We start from the raw sequence: 26341 nt of genomic DNA on the forward strand, positions 1-26341 counted from the left end.
ACATAAATAATATGTCTAAAAATATACTAAATGCACCATTGTTCCTTGTGTTTTCTTATTCATCCTTCCTAATATGAATATTAATGCCTTATCTGTGCTTCTGACTGTCTTTTGCAGCTTCAACAGTTTTACAAGCTGCTGAAGAACAACTTGCAGACAACATTACTTTGTATGGACACACTCATCCACCCCTCCCCTTGCTCACTCTTTTTCATGTCTTTTAACCTACCTGAGAAAACAGACACACCCAGCATCTCCAAACCTACCAATCACAACACAGCAGAGAGACACCCAGACACAATTGAATTGAATTGAGACGCCCATACAGTGTACTTCCTATTTCTGTAAGCAGAAGCATGCAGTGCCAGTGAGGGAGAGGGGAGTGAAGGGGTGGATTACTGGAACTAGCTGTAACGCAATCACTGTGGCTCTACTGAGTTCGTGAGACGTGAAGGAATCCTGCTTAAAACAGACGTTTACATTACGACTCAAGACAGTTCTGGAGGGTAAAAGTGAAAAGAAAAAGAGGAGGAGCAGTGGAGGAAGATAAGTGTCAATCTGTTCAGACTTGTTTGGGAATTTGAAAAGGGAGGGAGGAGGGGAAGGGAGAGAGAGAGAGAGAGAGATAGAGATAGAGAGAGAGGGGAAGGCTGTGAGAATCTTTTTACTGTGTTGAAAACTGCTTAGATGAACAGATTAAGTAGAACACAGGCAGGCCAGATAATTAAATCAGTGTTTTCTGCAGAGCATTTATCTCACTCAACTTTGGCTCTCTCAGTGGGCAAACACTGATATGTGGAATGTCTGTGAGTTGTGCAAATCCTCCAAGATTCACAGTGTCTAAAACGAGAAGGAAGAGGGGGGAGAGAGAGAGGAGCATCCCCCAAGACACTTCTCAGGTGAGTCCTCAGCATTATTCTTAAAACTGTTCCGTCTTTTCTTTTTTGTTGACCTTTGATAAAACAAACAACACTGGTACTTGTTCATGAACAAGCCCACACAGCAGCGAATGTTGCCTTGTCATGCTTGAAAACATTTATCTGTTTATACAATTCATCTGTTAATGCTAGTCGCCACAGTCATTTGTTTCTTATGTATTTGCTAACGCTTCTTGCGTTATATGATTCAGCATGTCTTGACTGAGTCAGCCATGTTGAAGTTCAGTTTCTGTAACCCGTCTTAATAGTTCTTACTTAGCCATGAGTTACTTGAAATGCCTCTGAACAAAGTATAAGAATAGGACTGAGGGCAGTGGTTGGTTCAGCTGCATTCTTTGTAAATTTCTGACGCATTATTATGCTTTGCTGACAAACAGGGTATTTTGCAAATCATCTGCATTAATATTTGGTATAAGTATGACAGTTCTTACTAGTTTAATTGTTGCATAGCTTGTAGGAGTATTAAGAGTGTCTAAATAATAAATAGCAACATCTATTACGCATTTAAACTGCACTTTAGAAATATAGGCTGTGCTGCCAGCAACCATGTAAACTGCCAAGTTATATACAGTACCTGACATGTTGCAACAAGATTTCGCAGAGGTTTTCACAGATGTTTTAAACATTTACTCATGTTCCTTTTTCAATATGAATTTTGGTTGGTTTGATCATATGTAACTTTACCTTCACATCTTTTATCTCTGATAGGTTCTTCTTCTTGCCATGGAAACCAATCAAACTAATTGGGCCATCCAGAACATACCATCCTCTTAAGGTGCACTAGACAGGTGTCAATCAAGTGCATTAATTAACTGTGTCACTACCCCTGCAAAATCTGCAAATCTGCAAAGGTGACCTGAGTGAAAAGGAGATTCTGAGAGGCCAGAAAATGGACAAAGTATCGGAAAAACTGAGGGACAGAGGAAGAGAAATGGAACCAGACTCATACAATTGGACCAGAGAGAGAAAGAGATTACCTGCAACCAGGGGGGGAAGAGATGGAGAGATGAACTCGAGAGAAAGAGAGAGGTGGAGGGATGGAGAAAGACGTCCAAATGGAAGGGCATCATTGGCAGAGCAGGGCGAATATGATGACAGAGAGAATGAGAGGAGGAAAAGGGACACTTTTCCCAGGATGACAAGACTAACCAAAGAGAGAGACGGAAAGGTGCCACTTCCAGATCATGACAGGGAGCGACATATAGGAAAACTAAAGGAAGTGCTGCATGAAAGTGAAAGAGAAAGGGACAGAGAGAGAGAAAGAAGGAGATACAGAGATATGGACATGCAGAATGAAAGAAAAATGGCAAAATACAGGGAAGAGTTGAAGAGAAACGAAATGAGAAGGCTTGTGAAAGAGGAGCCAGATAGGCAGAGGGAGCCAGACAATGAGTTTGAACCAGGAATGAGAGAAAGAAGGAGAGAGAGTTACCCAGGAGTCAGTGACCATTGGTACGTGTGGGAGAGAGAGAGAGACAGACAAAGAGAGAGAGAGGGTAGATCTGATCCCCGACTTATGGAAAGACAGACTGAGGGCTTTTCAGGCAGGGAAAGGAGGGCTGAGAGACAAAGAGAGGGACAGAGAAATATACAAAGAAATACAAGAAGTGAAGGAGATAGTGATGGAGAGAGGGAAAATGGAAGGAGGAGAGAAGACGATTCTAAATTGGGACATAAACACTACAAGAGTGAAGGAGACAGTGAAGCAGAACGAATAGAAAGACTTAGAGAGAGAGACAGATGTAGAGAGAGAGAAGCAGAGAGATGGCAAGACATGGCAGTGCCACGAGAAAGAGAGACAGGGTATCGAGATCCAAGAGGGGAAAGTTGGGAGCGATACAGAGACCCAGAAAGAGTGAGAGATGAAGACTTGAATAAAAGGACAGAGAGACAGAGGGACAGAATGAGAGACACCCCGGAGAAAAGAAGAGATTACCTAAACAGAGATGCATACTCGTATACAGCTGAGAGAAGAAGGTATAAAGAGGGAGAGAGAATAAGAGAGAGGGATAGATATTCAGAAAGAGAGATTGAAGAGAGGGACAGGCAGAGGAGAGCGAACAGAGAGACAGAGAGAAATAACATGGAGAAGAACGAAAAAAATAATGGAGAGTGGATTTCAGGAAGTGATGCAGAGAATGAACAGAGGAGGGAAACGAGAAAAAACACATCTGAGACTGATAAAGAGAAACTGACGAAGGCAGAACAGGAGGTAAGAAGTACCCAGTGGGAAGAAGAGGGGAGGGAAAACGTTGCGGCTGAGGTAACAGAGAAGAAGAAATCTAAAAACAAGTTGTGGAAAATGTGGCTGGAACCACGAACAAGAAGTGAGAGAAAAGAGTCCTCTTTAGAAGAGTATGCAGAGAGAGAGAAAGCAAGGGAGAGGTATATCCAAAGATACAAGACAGCTAAAGATGAAGAAGAGCCAAAGAGAGAGACAGAAAGAGAGGGAATGAGTCGGGAAGACTGGTATAGAGAACTAGAGAAGGCTGGGGAGTTCATAAGAGTTGTGGATGCAGAAAGTGAGGAGGAAAGGATGAGAGCGGACGTAGCTTGTGACAGAGAAGCTATGGAACCAGAATGGCAAATGAACAGAGAAAACTTGACAGATAAAGGGGAGGAGAATGACAGGGAGGAAGAGAGAGGGAACAATAGATATGGCTGCTTGGAGAATGAGGAAGGAAGTGAAGGAGAATCGGAAGGGGAGAAGAATAGAATGATTCCAGCAGATGATGGGTTTGTGACAGTCTCCAGTGGAGGAGATGATGCCGAGGAAGATGATTTTGAAGACTGTAAAGAATTTTGGGACGGTGGAGTTGCCAGTGATCTCTCTGGACAATCCAAAAGTATTGAGGACCAAGAGGTCAGGACAGATGAAGAAAATCAAACAGCAAATGTGAGAGAGGATCATAGAGGACCAAAAAGTTCTGTAACAGTCTTTTGTGTGATTGGTCAGACCCTTCCTAAGTCACAAGCCAAATGTGATGCAAATGCTGACCACACAGTTGAAGAAGAGGCCTATCAGCATTCAGATCATAACATGGACAATCAAGGTGAAGTGAACATTTCATATGGAAATGAAGCCTCTGAAAAGGATGGATCCACTGAACAGAACATTGAAAGAGCAATGGATGATCTCACCCTTTCTCATAATGTGGACAAAGACAAACATGACACCACAGGGGAAGAAACGGGAAGTAATGACCAGGCAATTGAAGATGCATCATCACTAGAAGACCAAATGACTCCTCCCAACAAGACATCAGAAAAAGATAGTGAGCCTTTACCACCAGAGCTGTCAGAAACTTCAGAGTCCCGCAAGGAAAATGGGTATGTGGCTTCAGAGAGTGAGAGCTCTTTTCAAGAGGCAGAAAAAGATGCTCCTGGAGACAAAATGGAGCATTTTTGTTCGGATGACACTTTGAGTACTTTAGAAGAAAGAAAGCGATGTTCTACTGCTCCTCACCTCAGATGGGCCAAGAGCGTGGTGAAAGAGATCCTGGGTCCGAAGTCTCGGGAAGGAGTAACTGTGGACACAGAAAATAAAAGAGGTAGTATGCTACACATAGACATCAAAATTAACACACAAACAGAGAGTGAGACAGAAATGGACAAATCTAGGGAGGAGAAAGGACTGATAGAGGAAGGAGAACAGGAAGGGAAGGAGAGAGAGTTGAATGAGAAATCTGAACATGACTTGCTGGACCCTAGTTCTGTCCAGCACATGTTGTTTTCAGAAGGAGAGGCAGATAGAGATGAAGAGGAGCATGTAGATGAGAAGAAAGATAGAATACCAGAAGCTGTTTTAAGCTCTAGCAGTTTTCAAGATTTGGGGAATGAGGCTCGGATGAGAAGGCGAGGGTTCCGAAAGACAACGGACAAACACAAAGAAGAGGAGGAGGAGGGAGGAGTTGGAAGGGATCGCAGGACAAGAATATTCAACGTATCAGGTGAGAGGAGAACCAAATGAAGCAGGCCACAGTAGACACCCTTGCCACCTTAGTATCACTTGCCCCATTTACACCTGGTATTTAGTTGCATTTTGGGCAATCCATTTTGAACGGGACGACACTAAAGACAGGTGTAAATGATGTTCAAAACATTTTGAGATTTGTCGACTTCAACCACATTCGAAGATGATTGAATGTGGTTCAAAACCCTTGTGACCACATAGGGCTAGTAGTGTAAACACTCATCAGTTCAACTGCATTCGAACAGCAGCGAAGCACCACCCACTCACCTGTCAGTCAACCTGCGTTAAAAAAAAACCTGTGTTAAAACAAGAGTTGTGACTTACGAGGGGATTATTATACACATTTTTTAAGTTTGTGTGCATTGTGAAAGCAGAGCGCTGTAGGGACACTCATTCGTGAAATTCCAAACATTTGTAACCGCTACAAGTTATTACACAAATCTAAAAATGGGACATCGTATCACAGAAAAGAAGGTGACTGTGTCTACAACAGATCTGTAGTGAGCAACAGTGCAAACTGTCAAGTACATATTGCACTTCCCATGTTCCGACAATAGCCTGTAAATACAATAGCACTTTTAGCTTTCCATTCAAATAAAAGCTCCATGTGAAGTAAATAAGACAAAAATGTATTACTATTGTACAAAACAAATATAATCCTCATAATAACAATAATAATAGTAATAATAATTCAGTTTACTTTTTATTACTGTATTGTTGTATTAGTGTAACTAAATGTATTAAATATTAATTCAGTGAAAAATTTGGAAAACATGCCTTGTTATTTTTTTCTTTTTACTCATACATATCTAGCTATATATAAATATATATAGCTACAATAGCTGTTCAGTTGAAATAATGGTTCCTCTGATTAAACAAAAACACTTTTAATCCTATTTCAGAACAAATACGTAGTTATCTAGATATATACCAGAAATCGTCAATAAGCTAAAAATGTCAAGATATAATTTTTGCAGCCAAATTGCCCAGCCCTATGTCTGTGGTAAGATTAAATGCAAGTAGAATTGGTAGAATCAGTGGGCATCTGTTTGTCTTCACGCTTTTCTTGTTTTACTCTTTTTTTTTTTTTCCACTTTATTTACATGCAGTAACACACTGACATCATAATCAGGATGTATGTTGTCATGAAATCAGAGACCCTCCCCTCAAAATCCAAACACAAGTGGTCAAAAGAGACACATATTATGACCAGGTGTAAACGGTAATGTGTCTGTCCTGTCCACTTATGATTGGATCGCCCAAAAAGGAAGCGTGTAAAAAAAAATCAGTGTAAACAGGGCCACTGATTTTTGAATTGAGCAAAGAGGTCTTGTAATGTCTATTGAGCATATTCTATAATGGTTAATATAACAGTGCTGTTGATATGTACAGTGTCAAGTAGGGAAACTAAATGTGCTTATGCAAGGTTGTACCATAAAATTCCATGAGCCATCTTCACATAACTAAGTGTCAATATGTGTGTTTTGTAAGGTTGATTTCCTTGCAAAGTATTGAGTATTCCTTACATTTGAACATTTATGAGCACTTATAATTCTCTATTGACAATCATGTTTGGAATGTGAGAGCTTTTATTCCGACCACATAATTCTCAGCCATGGAATGGGATCAAGAAATTAGAGGTTTTTTTAACTGGAAGTTGGTGACCACAGACATTTTAAAGGTGCATAATTTCTACAACACTGTAGTATCACCAAAGCGAATTGCTGATCGGGATGCTAAAACAAACATTTTTGATAATTCCGCAATGTTCACCCTTTTTGGGGGAAATCAACCTACAAATGGCTGTCTCAAATTACACACATCACCTTTGAGGTCAACAAAAAATGGCGTACTTCCCATTTAACTTCCACAATGTGACGTATTTCAAGAAAAAAAAAGGAGGGTGGAAATGTATTTTATCTTGGGAATTGATTTGATAATGAAAATGATCTCTTTAGTGACAGGTGGTTGGATGTGAAGGAGTTGAATAACAAGAGGGCTTGGTGAAGTCAGCCGAAAAGGAATGCCATTTTATATTTTAGTTATAATGTTTTGATAAAAGATTATGAAGCCATTTTTGGGGGGGGGTTTGGAATGTGCACTGATGAATCATTCACAATAAGACCAGTAATGTGTGTCAAGAAAGTAAATAGAGTCAGCCAATTTTAATTTCATGTTGACTTTAAGGAATTAAGAACAAGCACTAAACATCAATGACAGTGTTATTTTCCAAACTTTTGTTTTGGTTCTTGTTTTTATTCTTGATCTTGACTTGATAAAAACTGAAACAGAAAATTGATCCTGTAAACAATACTAAATGTATTTATTTACAGTAATGTCATTATATAGACATAAAAATTACGTTTCTTCTCAGGACTCTGAAACCACACAAGAAGTCAGAATTCTGAGCTGCCAGATTTCCATTGTTTCATAAACAAAGTCATTCTCATTCATTCACTAACAAGTCACCCACCAGTACTTTTCCTGTTGCTTTTTTCTTCAGATTTTTCATTGCAATAGGGTTATTTTTAGTTTATTGCCATATTTTCATTAGAACTGCTAAATTGCTCATACCATGAGGATGTACGGTCTACTAGACTATCTTTTCAGCTATTTACTGACTGGAAAGCAAGATCTTGAAACTATCTTATTTGCTTTGATTTCAGGTTGAGTAAAAGGATCTTTTCTTCATTCTGATCCTATCTTGGTTAAAGGAAACCCAAGAAGTATTAGAATAAACAGCTTGTAGTTCTGTGATTTGTGCTGATTTCTCTCTGTTTTGGTTGTGTAGATGGGGATGAGGATGAATTTTGGTTCTCCTGGAGTGAAGTGGATCTGAGGTAGGAGAATTATGCAATTTATTTTGAATATATATATATATATATTTTAATATATATTTAGAATGTGATAATATCCGTTAGCACAGCTGTAATCATTTAGATTAAAAATGTTTTTGTTTTGGGGTTGAAAAAAAATGATGCACGGAAAAGATAGCATGATAACAACCCTCTTTTTACAGTATTGCTTGGTAAAGTTTATAAATGTATTACAACACTACAGATTTTCATGCCTGCTCTGTACTCTTGTAGACGGTCTTAAAAGTGACCATGATATCACAATTATTATTAAACTCTCCTTTCAGGAAAATGACTGAATCTTTTCAGAGGACAATAAGGAGGAACTCTAAATACTTTAGTGAGTCTCTCTTATTGTGTAATTTTGCTGTTCAGCACTATGCATGCACTATATACATACCTATAACAGACTACAAATAATTGTTTCTAATTTAATGTGTTGGAAGTTCACTAAAAACAGTACAATGGAACATAGCATAGTGTTGTTGTGCTGACATGACAACCATACCATATGCCATTCTGTATAAATGGAGGTGAATATATACAATTCTAACTGGCTGCAATATCCAAAACCTACAGCATTTATGCAATTCAGATGTCAAGAGCAGGGAAAGTTTTGTCATTCCTAGCTATGCTATTTTGCCAGTCCTCTAGGCTAAGAACAGGTTTGTGCTTGCACATCACTCAGAACTGCACATAAACAGCTGCAAATGCTCACTTAGTAATCAAATAAGCTTTTATGGAGAGAGTCTCACTCACACTTGGTGTACATATTCTTGCTACCCACCTATTCATAAATATTTCTTTATCAATTTACTTTTGTTAAACATTCCATTAGGGTGTAATTAACAGTTTCCAGTTACTAATAATCGAGAGTGCTGAATTATTCTGTGTGCGTGTGCAAACTATGCTGCTCCAGTCAGAGCCGGGAATTGAACTTGGGTTTCTGGCGCAAGAGTCTTAATTTCTACCACTGAGCCACAGAAGGGAGTTAAACCCAATAGTCAGACGCACTCTTAAAAAGAACTCAGAAGAGTTTAACAAAAATAGCAAAAGAGTACAAAAGCAATTTCTTACTGACAATCACAAAAAACAGAAATCTTTAGTCCAGAAGAGGATCCGAAAGGAGGAAAAAATAATCTCCAAAAAAACTCAGGAAAAAGACATCAAAAAACAGCAAAAAATAAACACGGGGAAAGAACAAACCGAAAGGCTTACAAAGTTTAGTACCTGGAACTAGAGCAGACTTACGGCAGTAACTGGCTAGGAACCTCAATAACCAAGCAAAGAAACAAAGGAAGTGATCAGCTTAAATACACAGTCCAGAATGAGGCACAGGTGAAAACAATAACACATGATAAAATGGCGGGAAACTGAAATGAAACACAATGAGGGCCTCTAGTGGCAAAAATAAAACATTAAAGCAAAAAACTCTGACAGTCAGAGAGAACAAAATAAAGCAGTTATAATGTCTAATGAGGAAAAATATGTTAATTGCATTACATTTAGAATTGCTCAACATATTTCGAGGGATAGTTCACAGAAAAATTAAAATTATTTCATTATTTACTCATTACATTACTATTTATTATTTACCTTCATGCCGTTTCAAAACTGTAAGAATTTCTTTCCTCTGTCGAACACAAAAGGTGAATTTTTAAGAGTATTCTGGCCTCTCTTTTTTTCATATTATGAAAGTAAATGAGGGCCGTCCAGCTCAAAAATGATAAAAACAAAAAAACAAAAAAAAATCATCACAAATTTATAATAAAAGTAGGCCATATGACTCATTCGGCAAGTCTTTTGAAGTCATGTAGTCATAGATTTGTTTAAGGAACAGACTGAAAAAATGTCATCCAAAAATGAAAATTCTGTTATCATTTATTCACTCTTATGTTGTTCCAAACCTGCATGATTTTTTTTTCTTCCATGGAACACAAAAAGAGATGTTTGGCAGAATGTTAAGGACTGACAGTCTCAGTCAGTATTCACTTCCAGTGTATGGAAAAAATACACTGCTCTATTTATTTATTGGCCTGCAGTACTTGCTCGCTAACTGCTCTGTTTAATTTCTTTGTCTTTCTGACTTGATCTCTGTTCTCTAACTTGATTTGACGTACTCTATACTGTTTTCTCTTGCAGACTCTCAACTGTATCAGGAGTACAGTGAGGTGGTCCAGAACAGAGAGATCCAGCTAACTCATTCTGATTCCATAGCGTTAAGCGGCTATCATTCTGCTATCCGAACATCATCTTCTCCGAATCATTCCCCTAAGCTATCACACAGGCCTCTCCCAGCTCTCCCTCCAGTGCCCCTACACCCCCACACTCTGTCCCAAAGCAACTCCTTTAAAAGTCTTGCTGTGCCTCAGCAAGCCATAAACAGGCCTCCTTCCCCACGCCTGTCTATCTCTGCCTCCTCACCCACACTGTGGCAGGACCTCCCCGGAGTAAGGACCAGCCCAGAGATCGAGACACTCACTGAAGATGAGAGACGTCTGCAGGAGGTAGAACTATAGTTTGAAATTAGTTTTGTAGACAAAAATATAATTGTGCCACCATATTAATTCATTTCATTATAAAACTAAAATTTAATTAAAAAAAAAAAGTTTTTGAAATTGATGACTTGGACCAAATAATAAAGAAAAGCAGCCAATAAGTGACCAACATAGATGGAAACTCCTTCAATACTGTTTAAAAAGCATCCCAGGGTGATACCTCAAGAAGTTGGTTGAGAAAATGTCAAGAGTACATGTCTGCAAATTCTAGGCAAAGGGTGACTACTTTGAAGATGCTAAAATATAACACAGTTTTGATTTATTTTGGATTTTGTTTAGTCACAACATAATTCCCATAGTTCCATTTATGTTATTCCATAGTTTTGATGACTTTACTATTATTATAAAATGTGAAAAAAATTATAATAAAGAATGAGTAAGTGTTTCAAAACTTTTGACCAGTAGTGTAAGTCACAATTTAAACAATCAAAGCAAGTGGCATTTAAAAAAAAAAAAGAAATTTAGCACTAGCACAATTTCCAAGCAAAACATTTTACAAGAAAGAAGGTTTTAAATGGCAATAATAGAGAGCTTATTCAAAATAAAGACAAAAGTAAAAGGAATTGCAAAAATAGCAATAAAATGTTATTTTAGTTTTGTTTTAGTTTTATAATGAACATTGGCTAAATGTCCAAATAATTGGGACCACTGAATTTATAATTTTGGACATTGCAGTCTTAATAGTGATGTATTTATCTCTCAAAATTGTCCCTTTCGGATGTGTTGTGCTCAAAAGTGTTTGTTTTTATGAGTGAGGACAGCATCATGAAGAGTCTGTGTCTTTTCCAGGTGAGGTTTGAGGTAGTGACCTCTGAGGCATCATACTGCCGCAGTTTAGACATTGTAGTGGAGAACTTTGTCTTGTCCAAACAACTCAACATCCTCCTGACATCACAAGACAAAAACTGGCTCTTCTCCAGGTTAAGCGATGTTAGAGCTGTCAGTCACAGGTTAGAATCATTACACAATTACACAATATTTTATTGCATGAAAAATGCTTAATTGAAGACAATACATGATTATTTAACAGTTGTATTTTTCTTAGAGCTCTCTAGATCTTAAGACCACTATGTGTGCTGCTGATTATAAGACATTCAAATTTTTTGATTATTAATTTAATGTGTTAATGTTAATTTAACATGTTAATTTTACTAAAATAATAATAAAACATTATGTGTTTAAAAATATATGCATTAAAGGTGCATTCGGTAACTTGTCTTTGTCATTTTGGACTTACACTGACACCTATCGGCTTGGATGCTGCATCATTTAAAATCAATCGTTTTCAGTTTCAGATGTCATTGTAGAAATTTAGTATTCACAGTCAGCGATGATTACTTTAATCAGTGAGTGAAAGTGTCAAATAACAGGACGGTTACTGAGATTAAGCGAGTAGTATTCAGCTGGTCATGTGGCAGTGGTGGCGTAGTGGACTAAAGCACTGAATTGGTAAGCAAAAGGTTGTTGGTTCAATCCCCACAGCCACCACCATTGTGTCCTTGAGCAAGGCACTTAATTCCAGGTTGCTCCAGGGGGATTGTCCCTGTAATAAGGGCACTGTAAGTTGCTTTGGATAAAAGCTTCTGCCAAATGCATAAAATGTAAATGTTATGTAAATGGTCATGTGATTCTAACATGGCATCCCCCATGTAGAATAAAACTAACTCAATCTAATGAAAATTTGTACATATTGTACAAGTTGGCTATTTCGTTTGATTTCGTACGAGTTCATTAGTGTAAATTTGTACGATTGCGGAATGCGGAAGTAAGCGTGAGTTTCGCGCACGAGGCGTTAAGGACATGCTTATTAATATTATGCCCTTACCCAAACCCCTTATCTAAACCTAACCTATCAGTAGAGTGTGTAAACATGATAGAAGTAAGTAATTGTCGTGTATTAGATGTCCAGCGACGTCATTGGCTGTAGTGAAAGTCGTACAAATTCATACGAGTGCAGTCGGACGATATCATACGAATTAGCCTAATTTAGAAAAGTCTATGAATTCTTACGATTTCACCGTGAGAGTGTGTAGAATAAAACAGCTTTTATAAGGTTACTGATATGACTGGAGTCTTCATTTTAATGTGAGTGCTCATGATTTTAGACACACATTGCAAAATTACAAGTCATGTCTTTAGGAGTAAAAGGTTTTTTAATGAGATAAAAATTATTGAGTGCACTTTTAAAAGGAATATTTCCGGTTCAATACAAGTTAGGCTCAATCAACAACATTTGTGGCATGATGTTGATTACCCAAAAAATTTATTTTGACTTGTCCCTCCAAAAATCTGGGTTACAGTGAGGCACCTGCAATGGAAGTGAATGGGGGCCAATCCGTAAACATTAAAAATGTTTCAAAAGTTTAGCCACAATACATATTAACATGATTTTAGTGCTTATTGTTTCAGTGTAAAGTTATAACCAATTTTTATATCCAACTTTTTTTTGCCTTGATGACCCTAAACAATTCTAAATCCCTAAAACAACAATTTAAAGAACTTTACAGCTCAAATAATACAGTAATAGCATTTTAACAGAAGAATTAATGTACTCTGTAAGTGCTTTTATAACATTTTAAGCCTCAAATTTCAAAATAGGTATCATTTTAAAGCTTAGAAGCTGTACTTTACAATGCATGTAGGCGTTATGACCAAAACGAGCAAGTACTTTGAAATTTGCAGACAAATCAGAAGAGCTCCAGTCTATTTGTTTTACTCACAGACAAAAATATAGCAAGTAATAGCTTAGTACATGTGTTTGACATACATGTTACATTTAAACAGGTTTTGCTTATAACTTTAAGAAAAATAAATGGAACATAAAATATCAAATATCATATCATTAAAACGAGTCCACACACAACATAATCGGATATATTTATCATTAGATAATCCACACAAAGCACAATGTGCACAGCACATAAACTGACTAAAAACACGTTAGCTTTCCTTGATCAGATGACTTCATCTGAAATTATGTAGTACGTTGTTCAGCGTCATGAAAGGCTAAACCAATCGTATTAGGATTCAGATCGCTGGAATTAGATGTGGACGTCAAATATGGGCAGAGAAAATTATTCACTCTAATTACATATGGCCACCAGGAGATAGCGCCAAGTAAATTGACACAGACTCAATGATGGCTCAAATGACACAGAATGGAACTGAATGAGATCTCATTACTCATGCCTGCATGCTTTGGAGAGAGAGCATTCCTTTAGTCATTGTTGTGTTTGCATGTGTAATGAGTTCTTATGTACAGTTATTATGTTTGAATTGTTTTGAGATATTTTTGGACATGAATAAATTATTTTTGTTATGCTATAACATTTGATTGCTTTGTCGTATCATCACAAAATTTTACTCAGTAACAGGTGACATGATTGGGAACAAAACAAAATACATTTTTCTGAGCTACCTTACACCTCAAGATATATAATGTCAAATCAGAAAAATAAAAAGTTAGTTGTTGTTTTTAGTTAGTGCCTCACTGTAACCTTGATTTTTTTCTTTTTTTAAAGAAAAGATGAAACAAGTCAAAATTAATTTTTGTGGTGATCAACATAATGCCACAAATGCTGTCAAGCTTTTTTTGAGCTTAGATTGTATTGAACCCAGAATATTTCTTTAATCATCAAATAAACCTTGAGCCATCAAGTCTATCATGGACATAAAAAAAATAAACAAAAAAAAACAATTGCAAAATGGATAACTGTTGACTGTAGGCCAGTGATAGGCTTGTGCTCAATGTTAAGGCAATAAAGCAAAAAATATATTGACTTTAAAGCAACTTTTTGTTACAGTATTTACATTCAATGATTTACCCATCTGCCACAATAAAGAATAAATTGATACATTCTCTTTTATTTTGGTGCTTTTCTCAGCAAATTATGCTATATGCAATTATTTTGATTAATTAACCAGAATTTGATGTAATTTATTTACAAATTAGTAAAGCTAGCCAATAATGTTTTATCTTTGTTCAGATAACTACCTGCAGTCGGTTCTTATCCAAATGTCTGCTCTGAGATCTGAATTATGTAAGTTATTTGTAATCTATTGAAGCAGTACTTGTCCTCTAAAATATCAGTTTCTTTTGTAATCTAGTTTTCTGTCTCAGTTGGAAGAAAAAGTGGAGAGTGACATAATGCACTTTACTGTCTGCGACATCATTATCAAACACTGCCCTCGATTCCGCAAGGTGTATGTGCCGTACCTCACCAACCAATCATATCAGGACAAAACATATCAAAGATTGATGTGAGTATCTGTTTACACTATATTTTGAACCAATGCCAATTTCCTCTTTCATTTTTTGTCCAATTTATTTCCTTGTTTTCATTCCTACATTTCTCTAAGGGATGGAAGTCATGAATTCCGTAGAGCTGTGGAAAAGCTAGAACGTAACCCTGTTTGTCAACGACTGCCTTTACGCTCCTTCCTCATACTGCCGTTCCAAAGAATCACACGCCTTAAACTGCTAGTGCAGGTAATTTATCTTTCCCTATCCTGTTTGAATCTGCCCCTCACATTTTTCTATGACATATCAAACCATTGAAGGAAGTGCCATGCCTCCTGCAAATGATTCAAGAGCTCACATGAATTCTCTCTCTTGACTTTGATCTCTGAAATTACCATTACATTAAACACCAAGTTGTTGGAATGTTGGCTGAAAAAAGCAACAACTACTGTATGTCAAAATATACACTCACTGAGCACTTTATTAGGAACACTGTGGTCCTAATAAAGTGCCTGACGTGGTCTTCTGCTGTTGTAGTCCATCCTCCTCAAGTTTTGACATGTTGTGCATTCTGAGATGCTATTCTGCTCACTACAATTGTACAGAGTTGTTATCTGAGTAACCGTAGCCTTTCTGTCAGCTCAAACCAGTCTGGCCATTCTCCGTTGACCTCTCTCTTCAACAAGGCGTTTCTGTCTGCAGAACTGCCACTCACTGGATGTTTTTATTTTTGGCACCGTTCTGAGTAAATTCTAGTAACTGTTGTGCGTGAAAATCCCAGGAGATCAGCAGTTACAGAAATACTCAAACCAGCCTGTCTGGCACCAACAATCGTGCCACGCTCGAAATCACTGGTATCATATTTTTCCCCATTCTGATGGTTGATGTGAACATTAACTGAAGCTCCTGACCCGTATCGGCATGATTTTATGCATTGCAGTGCTGCCACAAGATTGGCTAATTAGATAATCATATGAATAAGCAGGTGTTCCCAATTAAGTGCTCAGTGAGAGTATATTATATTTGTATATCATATATAAATCATAATTTTCATTTTCATTAGAATATTGTAAAAAGAACAGCTCCAAAGACCAAGGATGAGACACAGGCCATTAAGGCCATGAAACTACTGGAAAAGGTGAGACTTCTGTGATACAGTTTTTATGATTTTACTCACATGTCCACAGCAGGATTTCTCATCATTTCTTTGTCTCCAACCCCTGCTTTATTGCTTCTTTACAGATGATCCAGGACAGTAATGAGAGTATCTCTCAAATGAAGAACATTGAGTCACTCGTGACCCTCAATGCCAAAGTTGACTTTGAGTGCAGGGTGAGAATAAGACACATTAAACATGATAAACATGAAAGCTCATGTGTACTGTGTGTCATCTGCATAATGCATAGGGTGTAGTTATTATGAACGTGTATAATGACTGTATTTCTTTGCGTTAGACTCTTCCATTGATCAGCCAGTCTCGCAGACTGGTGCGAGAGGGGCCCGTTACTGAACTGAGAGACTTCTCACTGAAAGAGCCAGAGAGAAGTGTTTATATGCACCTTTTCAATGACTACCTCCTGCTCTCTTTGTGGAAAGAGTATGTTTGCCCATGTTTAGCATAGTAGAGCCAAACCTGTCTGTCACAAGACAGATAATATTTTAAGAGACACAATTTCTGTGAATGCATATAGTTACAACTTTGTCTTTGCATAGCAACATAGTTCATATGTCATTCATATAATTATTTGATAAATGAAAGTAGTCTTTTCATGTTTAGTCTAATGGAAAGGATCCCATATGCTGTATAAAGCATTTTAAGTTTCTTTCGTTTTCTCTTTATGTCTGAAGAGGGGGTCGGTTTACAGTTATAGATCATGCTCCTGTCTCAGAGCTGCGGGTTGAGAACTGCAGGTTCAAACTACATTCCTTAAAGAAAAATCTGTTCCGTCTGTACATGGGAAACAAAGCCGTGCTACTGCGGACAGATACACAGTAAGTGTGTTAGTGTGCTTGTTTGTTTGTTAGGAGAAAGCAGTTTTGTCTATACAGTGTTTTGAAGTAGGCATTATAATCACATCATTACACTCTTATAAGTCAATTAGAGGATCAATGCCAATGTCATTCTGAATTTTCCATTCAGAAACCCCAAAAAACAAACATTCTTCTGTCAATAGAATTTGCAACATTATACATTACTTATTACTTATAGAAGGCTGGTCATCATCCACAATCATATCTACTGTATGAAGCAGGTGTACTCTAAGTAAACTGAATGAATGAATCATGAATCAGATAGTCTACTGTTTTGCAATCTAGTTTTGTAGAATGACACCTGGAAGCGGTCACTTTGAACTTGGACTAATTGGTGCCCATTTCACATTTTTCCTCCTTTTACCCCAGAGCTGATAAACTGCGCTGGATATCAGCACTCTTGCGGCCTTATCCCGAGATTGACTTCAGTGCAGTTCAAGGTATGTGCCACTTTCTATTCCAAAGGACACAGCAATGTCAATCTAAATTTTCTCATATTATTATTTTTGTGTTCTTTGCAGATTATGGTCAAATGCAGTGCATTAGAGCCTTTGTTGCCCAGCAACCAGATGAACTAAGTTTGGAGAAAGCTGATGTCTTATTAGTTCATGAGCAGAGTAGTGATGGTGAGTTATAATGTTTATCACATAGAGGAAAGATCTCCAGTAACACTACCTAAAGAATGATGAATAGAATCTCAGGGTTCCCACCCATCCTGGAAAATCTGGAAATTTGCAATGTAGTTTTCCAGTCATGGAAAAGTCATGGGAAATTAGAAAAATACCTAAATGTCCTGGAAAATAATTATTTGTCCTGGAAAATATTTCAGTATAATAAAATGGTTTGACTATGTTTCTAGCAATGTTCAAAAACATGGAATGATCGAGACTCGGAATACGAGTCAAATACACAAATTCGTATCATTTTGTCACTGCCGGCGGCTGCGCATTGTGAAACAACAGGTGCGTCCCAAACCGCGCACTTCTGCACTATTTTACGTCACTTTGAATTGTAAGTAGTGCGAGTAGTATGTTCACACTGAAAATGCAACAAAAATAAGTGTAATGATAACCTGGATGATGCACTTTTTCAACCGTCAAAATGGAGTGTGGAATGTTGGACACTTCGTGCACTCAGCGTATGCGGCTTGCCGTACATAGCGGAAGAGGCGGCGTTACCAGCAGCGATGGTGATCTGGCAAAATAATTGCAAATAATGGAGAATATGACAACTAGTGAAACTGTCCTCTGTGAGGACAGCACCTTGAGTTAAATGCTTTACCATCATACCATGCTGTGTGAATATGTATATTATTGAGATATAAGTGTTGAACTGAGGGTGGATAGTGTGCTAAAGATAGTGGCAACACAACGCTTGGGTTTGAAACGTCACTTCCGTTAGCTGTTAAACGGCGAATGCTTCCATGTAATAAAAAAACGTTAAGTGTTTCATTTGGGATGATACTACACTTTGAAAATTCATATACTATATGACTGAGTGCATAGTACAATTTTTAAGTGCATAGTGTATAGTGTCATTTGGGACACATCTAACATCAACGGTTATGGGTGCTTAGAACCTCATGATTGATTACAGCAGCAGCCAATCGTGTGCTTGACAATCGCTGTCCAACCGAGGCAGATCGCTTGAATGGTTACAGCTACGACTAATCACTTGCTTGGTTACAGCAGCGTGTGCAAAGTGAGACGTGGCCCTCGTGAAATTTCTCATTCATAAACAAACTGAATTACCTGGTACATGTACCTACCGACTTAATGAGAGGGGCATGTTGTTCGCTTACTTGAGCATCGGAATGTGAGTCTACCTTGTTCATCATGGAGCGAAAAGGGTGGAAAGCTATTAACCTGTAAAAGTGGCTGATGTTTATACACGTTGAGGGGCTTTCACATAACAGCGCTGCCGAATACATTGAAGTCTATGAAGTGACGCATTAGTGCAACCTCGGCTCCATCTTCACACCAAAAGTGTTTCCAAACACGTTTTTGCCTTACAAATGATGTCTTTGAGAGCACAAAGCTACAATAAATATATTTTATGAAGAGATATTGAATGTCTCATAATTGCTTTTAATTCATTATTATCTTATCGTTTCTGAGTATCCAGAGACCCCAGTTATTGAACTACAATAATTACATTCACCAAAAAACAAATAAAGACCTAAACATAAATGAGTCCTCTTTTTACTTTCTGCAATCAAAGCAATTGCCATTTTTTTCTCTTCCAAATATATTTTTTCTCTCCGTGACACTTTCTGCAGTACTTGTCATGTGGAAGGGCAAAGTGCCGCTTGACGCTTTGAACGGAGCGTTGACGCCTCGACTCAACTCATTTGAAATGCGCTTTACAATGATGAGAGGATATTATAAAAACTCAAAATTATTATTATTATGCTATTATTGTTGTCTTTTCTGATCAAAGTCATGCTCAGTAGTTTAAATACTGTAGAAAAAGGAAACAGTAGCTCTGCTTTGTTCTTATAATGTTTAAACATTCTACTAAAGTCAGTAGATTTGACATGCACATTTTAATAAAGGAGAAGGTAAGGACGTTATTGATACTCATTATTATTATTATTATTAGACTGTTATTGTTGTTTTTTGGATGAAAAGTCAAGTCATGCTCGGCAGTTCACAAAGTTAACAGAAATTATAGATCTGCTTTGTTCTTATAATGCTTAAGTACTATAAAGTCTCTTGGCAGATTTCCGTCATGAACATCTCAAAATGATTCAATGACTCACTCATTGCACACAAGACACTAATTTGTCACCACCTAGTGGCATCTCCAGAATTGGTCACTAAACTAATCAATTAATGAAACTGAACAAATTTGTGAAACAAGCAAGCCATACCAAAATACCCTTTGTTTTTGCAGCTAATTTTGAACAATTGTGCAGATAGATTTCTATACTTGAACCATTAAAATAGCTTGGTGCTTTTATCTTTTTCTTAAAAAAAAAAACATGTTCGTGGATCAGTGATTGTCTCAACTTTTTCAACCCTCATGAGTTTGCATCCCTGAGTTATAAACTTAAGACAACGATGACAGTTGGACCACTGATTATTTTAAAAATGTATTCACACTGGGTTGGTAGCATGGTGATTCGGCCTTTATATCACGGGATGTGAATTAATTTTCAATAATTCAACGATCGGAGTCAGCTTATACTGCTGTTACCACATGTTGTATGCGAAAAACACGGAATCTTTAAAAAAAAATTGCATTTGCAGTAAAACGCAGAATGTCATGGAATATTACATATTTGGATGAAAATTAATGTTTGAATGTACAATTAATCAAATTAAAATTTTGATATGTCCTAGTGTGATAAATATACTAAAAAAGTCTCTGATTTAATTGAATAAATAAATTATCTGCAAGTGATGTGTGCTTCAAAATGAATATGTGAAGCCGGCCACTCATACACTGAAAACACCTCATCATGATCATCACGCGTGCTCTTGTGTGTGAGATTACAGAGACAGAGAGTACTCTGAAGTGCACAGCACATACAGACTATGTATTTATTTAACTGAATCACAGCTTTACGGGGATTAATAATCACACAGGGCCATGGAGCAAACTGCTTATCTGGAGGTGAGAAACTACCATCAAAAACAAACAGAAACGCCAAAATAAAAGCTCGATTAAAATGGACGCATGTGTTTTTGCTTAAATATTATACTCATTGGGCACTTAAAATGCCCTTTAAATGTCCTGGAAAATTGTGTCTTGAAAAGAGTGGGAACCCTGAATTTTTATATATTACCACTCAAATGAGGCAACTGGAATTTTGTTTCTACCACTTACAGTACACTACACTGCAACATGCAATTTCATTATAGATCAGTGTCATTTTCAGATACAAGACCAGTCCCTCTGTAGGAACCTGAGGTTAGGTGTCTTGCTCAAGGGGTGCATTTACAATTATTCATTTAGCAGATGCTTTTATCCAAAGCGACTTACAAATGAGGAATAAAGTGTAAGTGATTAATCCAAAGGAGATAATAATATGCGAAATGCTGAAATATAAGTTTTAAATTTGCTCGGAGAAGTAAAACCAGATCCTTAGACATTTCTTGAACGTTGTGAAGAAATCGGCTGTTCGGGTGGAGTTCTGAAGGTTGTTCCACCTGTAAAGAAAAGTGGAAGTGAATGTTCGGGAAAGTGATTTTGTGCCTATATGAGATCACAGGATTCTGGAGGGCACAAAGAGTTGTAGAAGTGAGTAAATATAGGGGTGTGCGGACCCAGTGGTGGTTCTATGTATATGTGAGCATCCATGCCTTGAACTTGATATGAGTAATCATTGTCAGCCAGTGCAGGGAGATAAAGGCATGCCTTTTCTTGGGCTCATTGAAGACCATATGCACTGCCATTTTTTGGATCATTTGCAGAGGTTTGATTGTACAAGCAGAAAGTCCTACCATAAATCCATTGTAGTAGTCCAGTCTATATATAACAAGAGCCTGGATGAGGAGTTGTGTAGCATGCTCAGATTGGAAAGGTCTGATCTTCCTAATGTTGTACAATGCAAATCTGCATGATCAGTTTGTCTTTGCGATGTGGTCTGCGATCGTCCAACACTACCCCAAGTTGTGTGGCTGTTGGACTGTGTAATCATTGACGAGTCTTACTGAATGGTGAAGTTGTGTTGTATTGCTGGGCTTGCTGGGACAACGAGAAGCCTGTCTTTGCTAGATTGAGCGGGACTTTCATCCAACACAAAATACTAGGCAGGCAGGTCAAGTTCTGTGCAGTTATGTAGAATCGATAGGGTGGAATGAGAGGTAGAGGTGTGTGTCATCTGCGTAGTAATGGTTGAAAAGACATGTGCCTAAATAATTAATCCTCGTGTATAGTATATGGAGAAGATGAGGGGTCCAAGCACTGAACCCTGAGGTTCCCTGGTAGCTAGTTGGTGTGACTTGGACACTGCTCCCCTCCAAGGTCTCTTGAAGGTTCTACCTTTAAGGCATGACTAAAATCAGCAGAGTGTGGTTCCCGTAATGCTCAAGGTTCACCTCTTGCAGGAACTAATGATCTATTGGTCACTAGCCCTGATCTTTCTCCATTAGGCTGGATCATCCAATACTGGATTAAACTAGTGGCTCTTAGAGCTCTGGGCCCGTATTCACAAAAAAATCTTAAAGCTAAAAGTATCTCCTAACGCGGAAATTTTGGAGCAACTCTTAAAAATTAGTGGCGTGTCACTCCTAATTTTAGGACTCGTAAAAATTTCACCTAAGAGTGGTTCATGAAGCATTTTAAAGCAAAAAGTAGCTCCTAAACCCAAGACAGCTTAGAGGTCGACCTGAGGACTTCTAAATCCTTAATTTAAGAGTTACTCACAAACGATCCGAAGAATGGCTGTTGTCGTCAATCCATATTTAAAACAATATATTAGAATATTATTATGACATTGACTGTTTAAAAAGGCATCACCTGAATCACAATTGAGTCAATGTGTTTTATTTAATTTAATATTATAATATTATACATATTATAATGTTGACATTGACCTTTAAAAAAGGTATCACCTGAATTGTGAGGGTGTTTTCATTATTGTAATCTTAGTTCAAGATGCAATTACCTCTCCCAACAACTGAAACAACCAAATTAGACCATAGATAAAGGTTTTGACAACTCTGCGTTCACTGGCCACATCAAAATAAAACTGTAGCGTGGATGAATTGGTTATTTCTGTCATTCGTATGTAGATACTATATACAGTATACAACTGTATATCAAACTATATATGCACTCTCCAGACCACACATCGTCCGACATTTCATAGCATATTTTTTCCTGTGGAAGTGTTCTTGATGCAGTGAAAAAAGGTAAAAAAAAAAAAAAATGCTCGGCAGCTTCAAAATTACAAGTTTGAGGTATGAATGTGTGTAATTTATGTTTTAGAACAAAACGTCCACGTTTCGTCAAGTAATGTTTACCACAGACTGAGGTTGCATAGTATACCGGTACTAATGAAATATCGTGATACCAAAAAATTAAAAATGGTACAATGGTATCTTGTTGTTAATTTTGGTACCATATTAAAGTATGCTGCCTTAAGCAAAATGAAAATAATAATAAAAAAGCCTCTTTATGGCCAAGTATGGTCATTAAACAGCAGAAGTGTGTCATTTAATTAAATAATATACAGTCACATGCGCTGCACACCACAGTATGAATAAGAGGCGCCTCTCTGCCCTGTCATCTCCTTCATACACACACAGGCATGCACACGAACACACACATAAATGCAACACACACTACTAATGCTTGATTTTCATGCAGTGTGTCCAATAGTATCCTTCTGCAGAGAACTCTATAATGAACTCTTTCTCCGTTGCAGCTCGGAGATTTCAGCTCACAAGTCACGGTAAGCTTGATATAACGAACCCTGCACAAACAGGAAGAACTTCAAAGATCTTTCAAAACAAAAGTCCCACTGAAATGAGAGCTCTATTCAACTAATTGCATGAAATTGAAGACATTACGACAGAAAAATATTACTACTGTATAAAAGTGTAATAAAGCAGTCGCAATAATACTCATAGTCACAATAACATAATATTAAATGGCTATATTATTAGTATTATTATCTGTAAGCAATATCACATATGCAAGTGTACTGACAATTAGCCATGGCAGCCTTTTGCCTTAGGTAATCAGATTGTTTTAATTTAATGTTTTCATTAATACTGTAAAGCTCTGTTGTGCTTCTTTTTTTTTTATACCAAAAAATTATATATATATATATATATATATAATATATACACACTATGTACATATATTGTTTAAAAGTATTATATTTTCATTTGATTAAAGCTGTACAGTATGTATTTGATTAAACACAATTTGATCATTACATTTGATTAAAACATTTAACATGGAATCCAGAAAAATTTAAACAGAAAAAGAATAATTTGTATCTATTAGACTTTATGCAGTTCTTTTAAACTGATTACACAGAAAGTAATTTTCTGTGTAATTTAATCAAAAATCAGAGGTTTTTTGTTGCCTAAGTATCAAGTTAAGTAACCAAAGAGCAACCCTACCACAGACCTTATTTTACTCATAAGTAAAAAAAAAAAAACCCATAGGAAAATCCCAAGGGAACCCATGGTGAATTCTCTTCAAGCTTTTGGACTACAAGCTGAACAGCTCTATAGGTTTAAGCAAAAACTCCTAGGAACTCTTTGGAGAACTCCTAGTGGTAAGATAAAAATCTGTGTGAATACGCGCCCTGGTGTGGTTGTTATGAACTTATCACCCACATCATCTCCTTTGCCACTGCCTCCAGAGAAGCCAGTTTAGCTGGGGAGTTGGACTTGTAGGGTACTTGTAAGACTCAGCACAATCTCTTTGACTAAGGGCTACTAACACCTTTCTTGTCTTGCTAATGTCCAGTTTATAAGGCTCATCTCCTTTGTCAATGCAGCCTACAATGGATTAGTAGTTGGACAACTTCTGCAGGTAGCCTGAGCTGGTGTTGAACAAAACAGGAGTTAGGACACCCTGAAGCCTCATGAACTGCAACCAAATGTCAAAATAGCCCTTGATCCAGGAATCTCCCCGAGTTTGTTTGAAAGACGGTAAAATGGTTGCTGTTGAAAGCATGGAGATAATGTTGATTCTGACAGTTTTGACAGACTTGTTCAGGTGGGAGTTCTGCAGAGCATATATTTCATAGCGTCAATCACACCAGTGTACAGTAGATGGTAGGCAAACTCAAATGGATACAGGCGAACCAAGGGTCAGAACTGTTTCACAACTAGCCTCTGAAAGGAGCTCATGATGTGTAAAGGTAGAATTAATGTTTGTTTCCTCACCTGGCCAGCAAAAACAGATTATCTAGGAAGAGGAGAGGGCGTTGAGACTTTGGTGGTCCTAATGTTCTACTGGTTTTTTCCAGTTCAGATCATTGTAAGTTAGACTTTTAAATAAGCTAAGTAATTGCAGAATGAAAATTAAGTCAAAAGCAACTGGATTCGGTTACTTATCTGAAAATGTTTTGTCTCTTGTCTTAAAGGCTTGAAATTGGTGTGATACTTTTGGTGTATAGATGTTTCGAACAATGTTCAAGATTGGTTGTTCCAGCTTTAAATAGATAGTTTCCTTTATTCTACCTCTTAAACAGTTGTATTTTTAACAGTGTACACATAGATAAGAATCATACAGATTTTATAGAGATGTACGTGCCAGGCATGATACTAATGTTGTTAATGCTAATGTGTTAATGACTTTCATGTTTTGCAAAACAAACACACAAAATCTCATTCAATATTCTCTCCTTTTTATTCAGGCTGGGTGGAAGGGACACGCCTCTCAGACAGGCAGCGTGGTTGGGCCCCGGAGTCCCACCTAGAGACAATAGTCAGTGACAAAACTAGAAAGCGCAACCTGCTGGACACTATGAAAATTGCTACAGCTGCAATGTGAGGGACTTTCAAGATTCTCATGCAGAATTATTCAGCCACAAAATCTGTTAAGAGCCTTATCTGAAAAGAGCTGCAAGAACTGTATGGGTTTATTCCTGAATTTCATGAGAAATGTATTTATTTTGTGTGTACACTCAAGCACACAAACTGGTAGGGGTGCAGTGGGTGGTATGCCCTCACCTATGTCAATGTACTCCACACCTTGCTGAAGAGTCTTTTAAGATGCTGAAATACACCAGCTGGACTCTTCAAATATCTCATAATTCTGTGCAAAAGACCTCCTTGCCTGCTCCAAATCAGCGACTTCCCAAGTGTTTAAGTGACGCATAAGGTGATGGCTGTCTTACATTTTGGAAGTGGGGAGCTCCTGGACAGAAGTTTGAGTGAGTTATGAGTGAGACTCGCTGGGGAGCTGTGACCGCTGGATATGAGAGAGTAATGCAGAATACTGCATACCTACACCAAAACAAATGTTATTTATAAACATCACATCCCCTTCCAAGTGGAATGTTAACCCTGTTGGACTGTGACCTCACAGGTATATGGTATACAGAGAAGTTTTTGTTGTGCTCCAGGAAGCACCTTTTAAGAATAGGAAAAAAGGACAATTTATTAGGGTTTTATGAAATATGGTGGACTTTTTTTGCAACATGTACACATTTCGTGTGCACATTTTATTCAGGACACGCTTATGTATAATTACAGTTTATGCATTTTGGATGGCTACTTTTATAGATCAAAAATAAGGTGCAATACCAATGTGTCAACAAGACTATGCAATGTATATAAACATTTTTTTTTTTTTACTTTGAAGCTAAAAGTATTATGTTTTCATGGAATTATTTGGCACCATCTCTGCTTGCTGTTAAAACTTACTGCACATAAATGCAATATGCCTTAAAAATAAACAGATAATTGGTCTCCTAAAAGAATATTTCATGGTTTGGCAAATTACATTTTTGGTTTTACAAATCAGTTGCACGTCCTAAGCCTAAATAAAAATGAAAGAAAACAACTTCATTTTTAAAGGGATAGTTCACCCAATGAAAATTCTGTCATCATTTACTCAAACTCATGTTGTTTCAAACCCATATGACTTCTTACAGTATGTGGAACACAACATTAGATGATAGGCAGAATGACTACGCCAGTCACCCTTCACTTTCGCTGTATGGAAAGAAGATGCAATGGAAGTGAATGAGAATCTTAACATTCTGCCAAAAATCTTTACCATAGAAGGAAAGAACAGGTTTGGAACAACACATAAAAAACACTATATTT

The 26341-nt window shown here is 37.4% G+C and overlaps 1 protein-coding gene across 2 annotated transcripts; it reads left to right on the forward strand.

Moving 5' to 3' along the window:
- The first annotated feature begins 377 nt into the window (after nucleotides 1-377).
- arhgef5 (Rho guanine nucleotide exchange factor (GEF) 5) lies at nucleotides 378-26134 on the forward strand. Of its 2 annotated transcripts, none has more exons than XM_051721161.1 (15): nucleotides 378-899; nucleotides 1647-4888; nucleotides 7703-7751; nucleotides 8054-8106; nucleotides 9909-10273; nucleotides 11114-11274; nucleotides 14432-14584; nucleotides 14684-14813; nucleotides 15628-15702; nucleotides 15807-15896; nucleotides 16019-16161; nucleotides 16413-16556; nucleotides 16965-17035; nucleotides 17117-17221; nucleotides 24925-26134. In XM_051721161.1, the coding sequence occupies exons 2-15, from the start codon at nucleotides 1828-1830 to the stop codon at nucleotides 25059-25061; spliced, it is 4737 nt and encodes a 1578-aa protein (XP_051577121.1). In that variant the 5' UTR covers nucleotides 378-899; nucleotides 1647-1827; the 3' UTR covers nucleotides 25062-26134. The 2 variants fall into 2 exon arrangements, with proteins under 2 accessions (XP_051577121.1, XP_051577122.1); XM_051721162.1 differs by having other exon boundaries at nucleotides 1647-4489; nucleotides 24925-26133.
- The last annotated feature ends 207 nt before the right edge of the window (nucleotides 26135-26341 follow it).

Source organism: Myxocyprinus asiaticus, chromosome 16, assembly GCF_019703515.2.
Source record: "Myxocyprinus asiaticus isolate MX2 ecotype Aquarium Trade chromosome 16, UBuf_Myxa_2, whole genome shotgun sequence".
In the NCBI taxonomy this organism is placed as follows: domain Eukaryota; kingdom Metazoa; phylum Chordata; class Actinopteri; order Cypriniformes; family Catostomidae; genus Myxocyprinus; species Myxocyprinus asiaticus.

What these genes read in the sequence shown, in the direction of transcription:
- arhgef5 (XM_051721161.1), top strand. Translation starts at nt 1,828, where the DNA reads ATGGACAAAGTATCGGAAAAACTGAGGGACAGAGGAAGAGAAATGGAA. An exon ending in AAAACATATCAAAGATTGAT is followed by an intron (nt 14,585 to 14,683) that starts GTGAGTATCTGT and finishes CATTTCTCTAAG; the next exon opens with GGATGGAAGTCATGAATTCC. An exon ending in GCCTTAAACTGCTAGTGCAG is followed by an intron (nt 14,814 to 15,627) that starts GTAATTTATCTT and finishes CATTTTCATTAG; the next exon opens with AATATTGTAAAAAGAACAGC.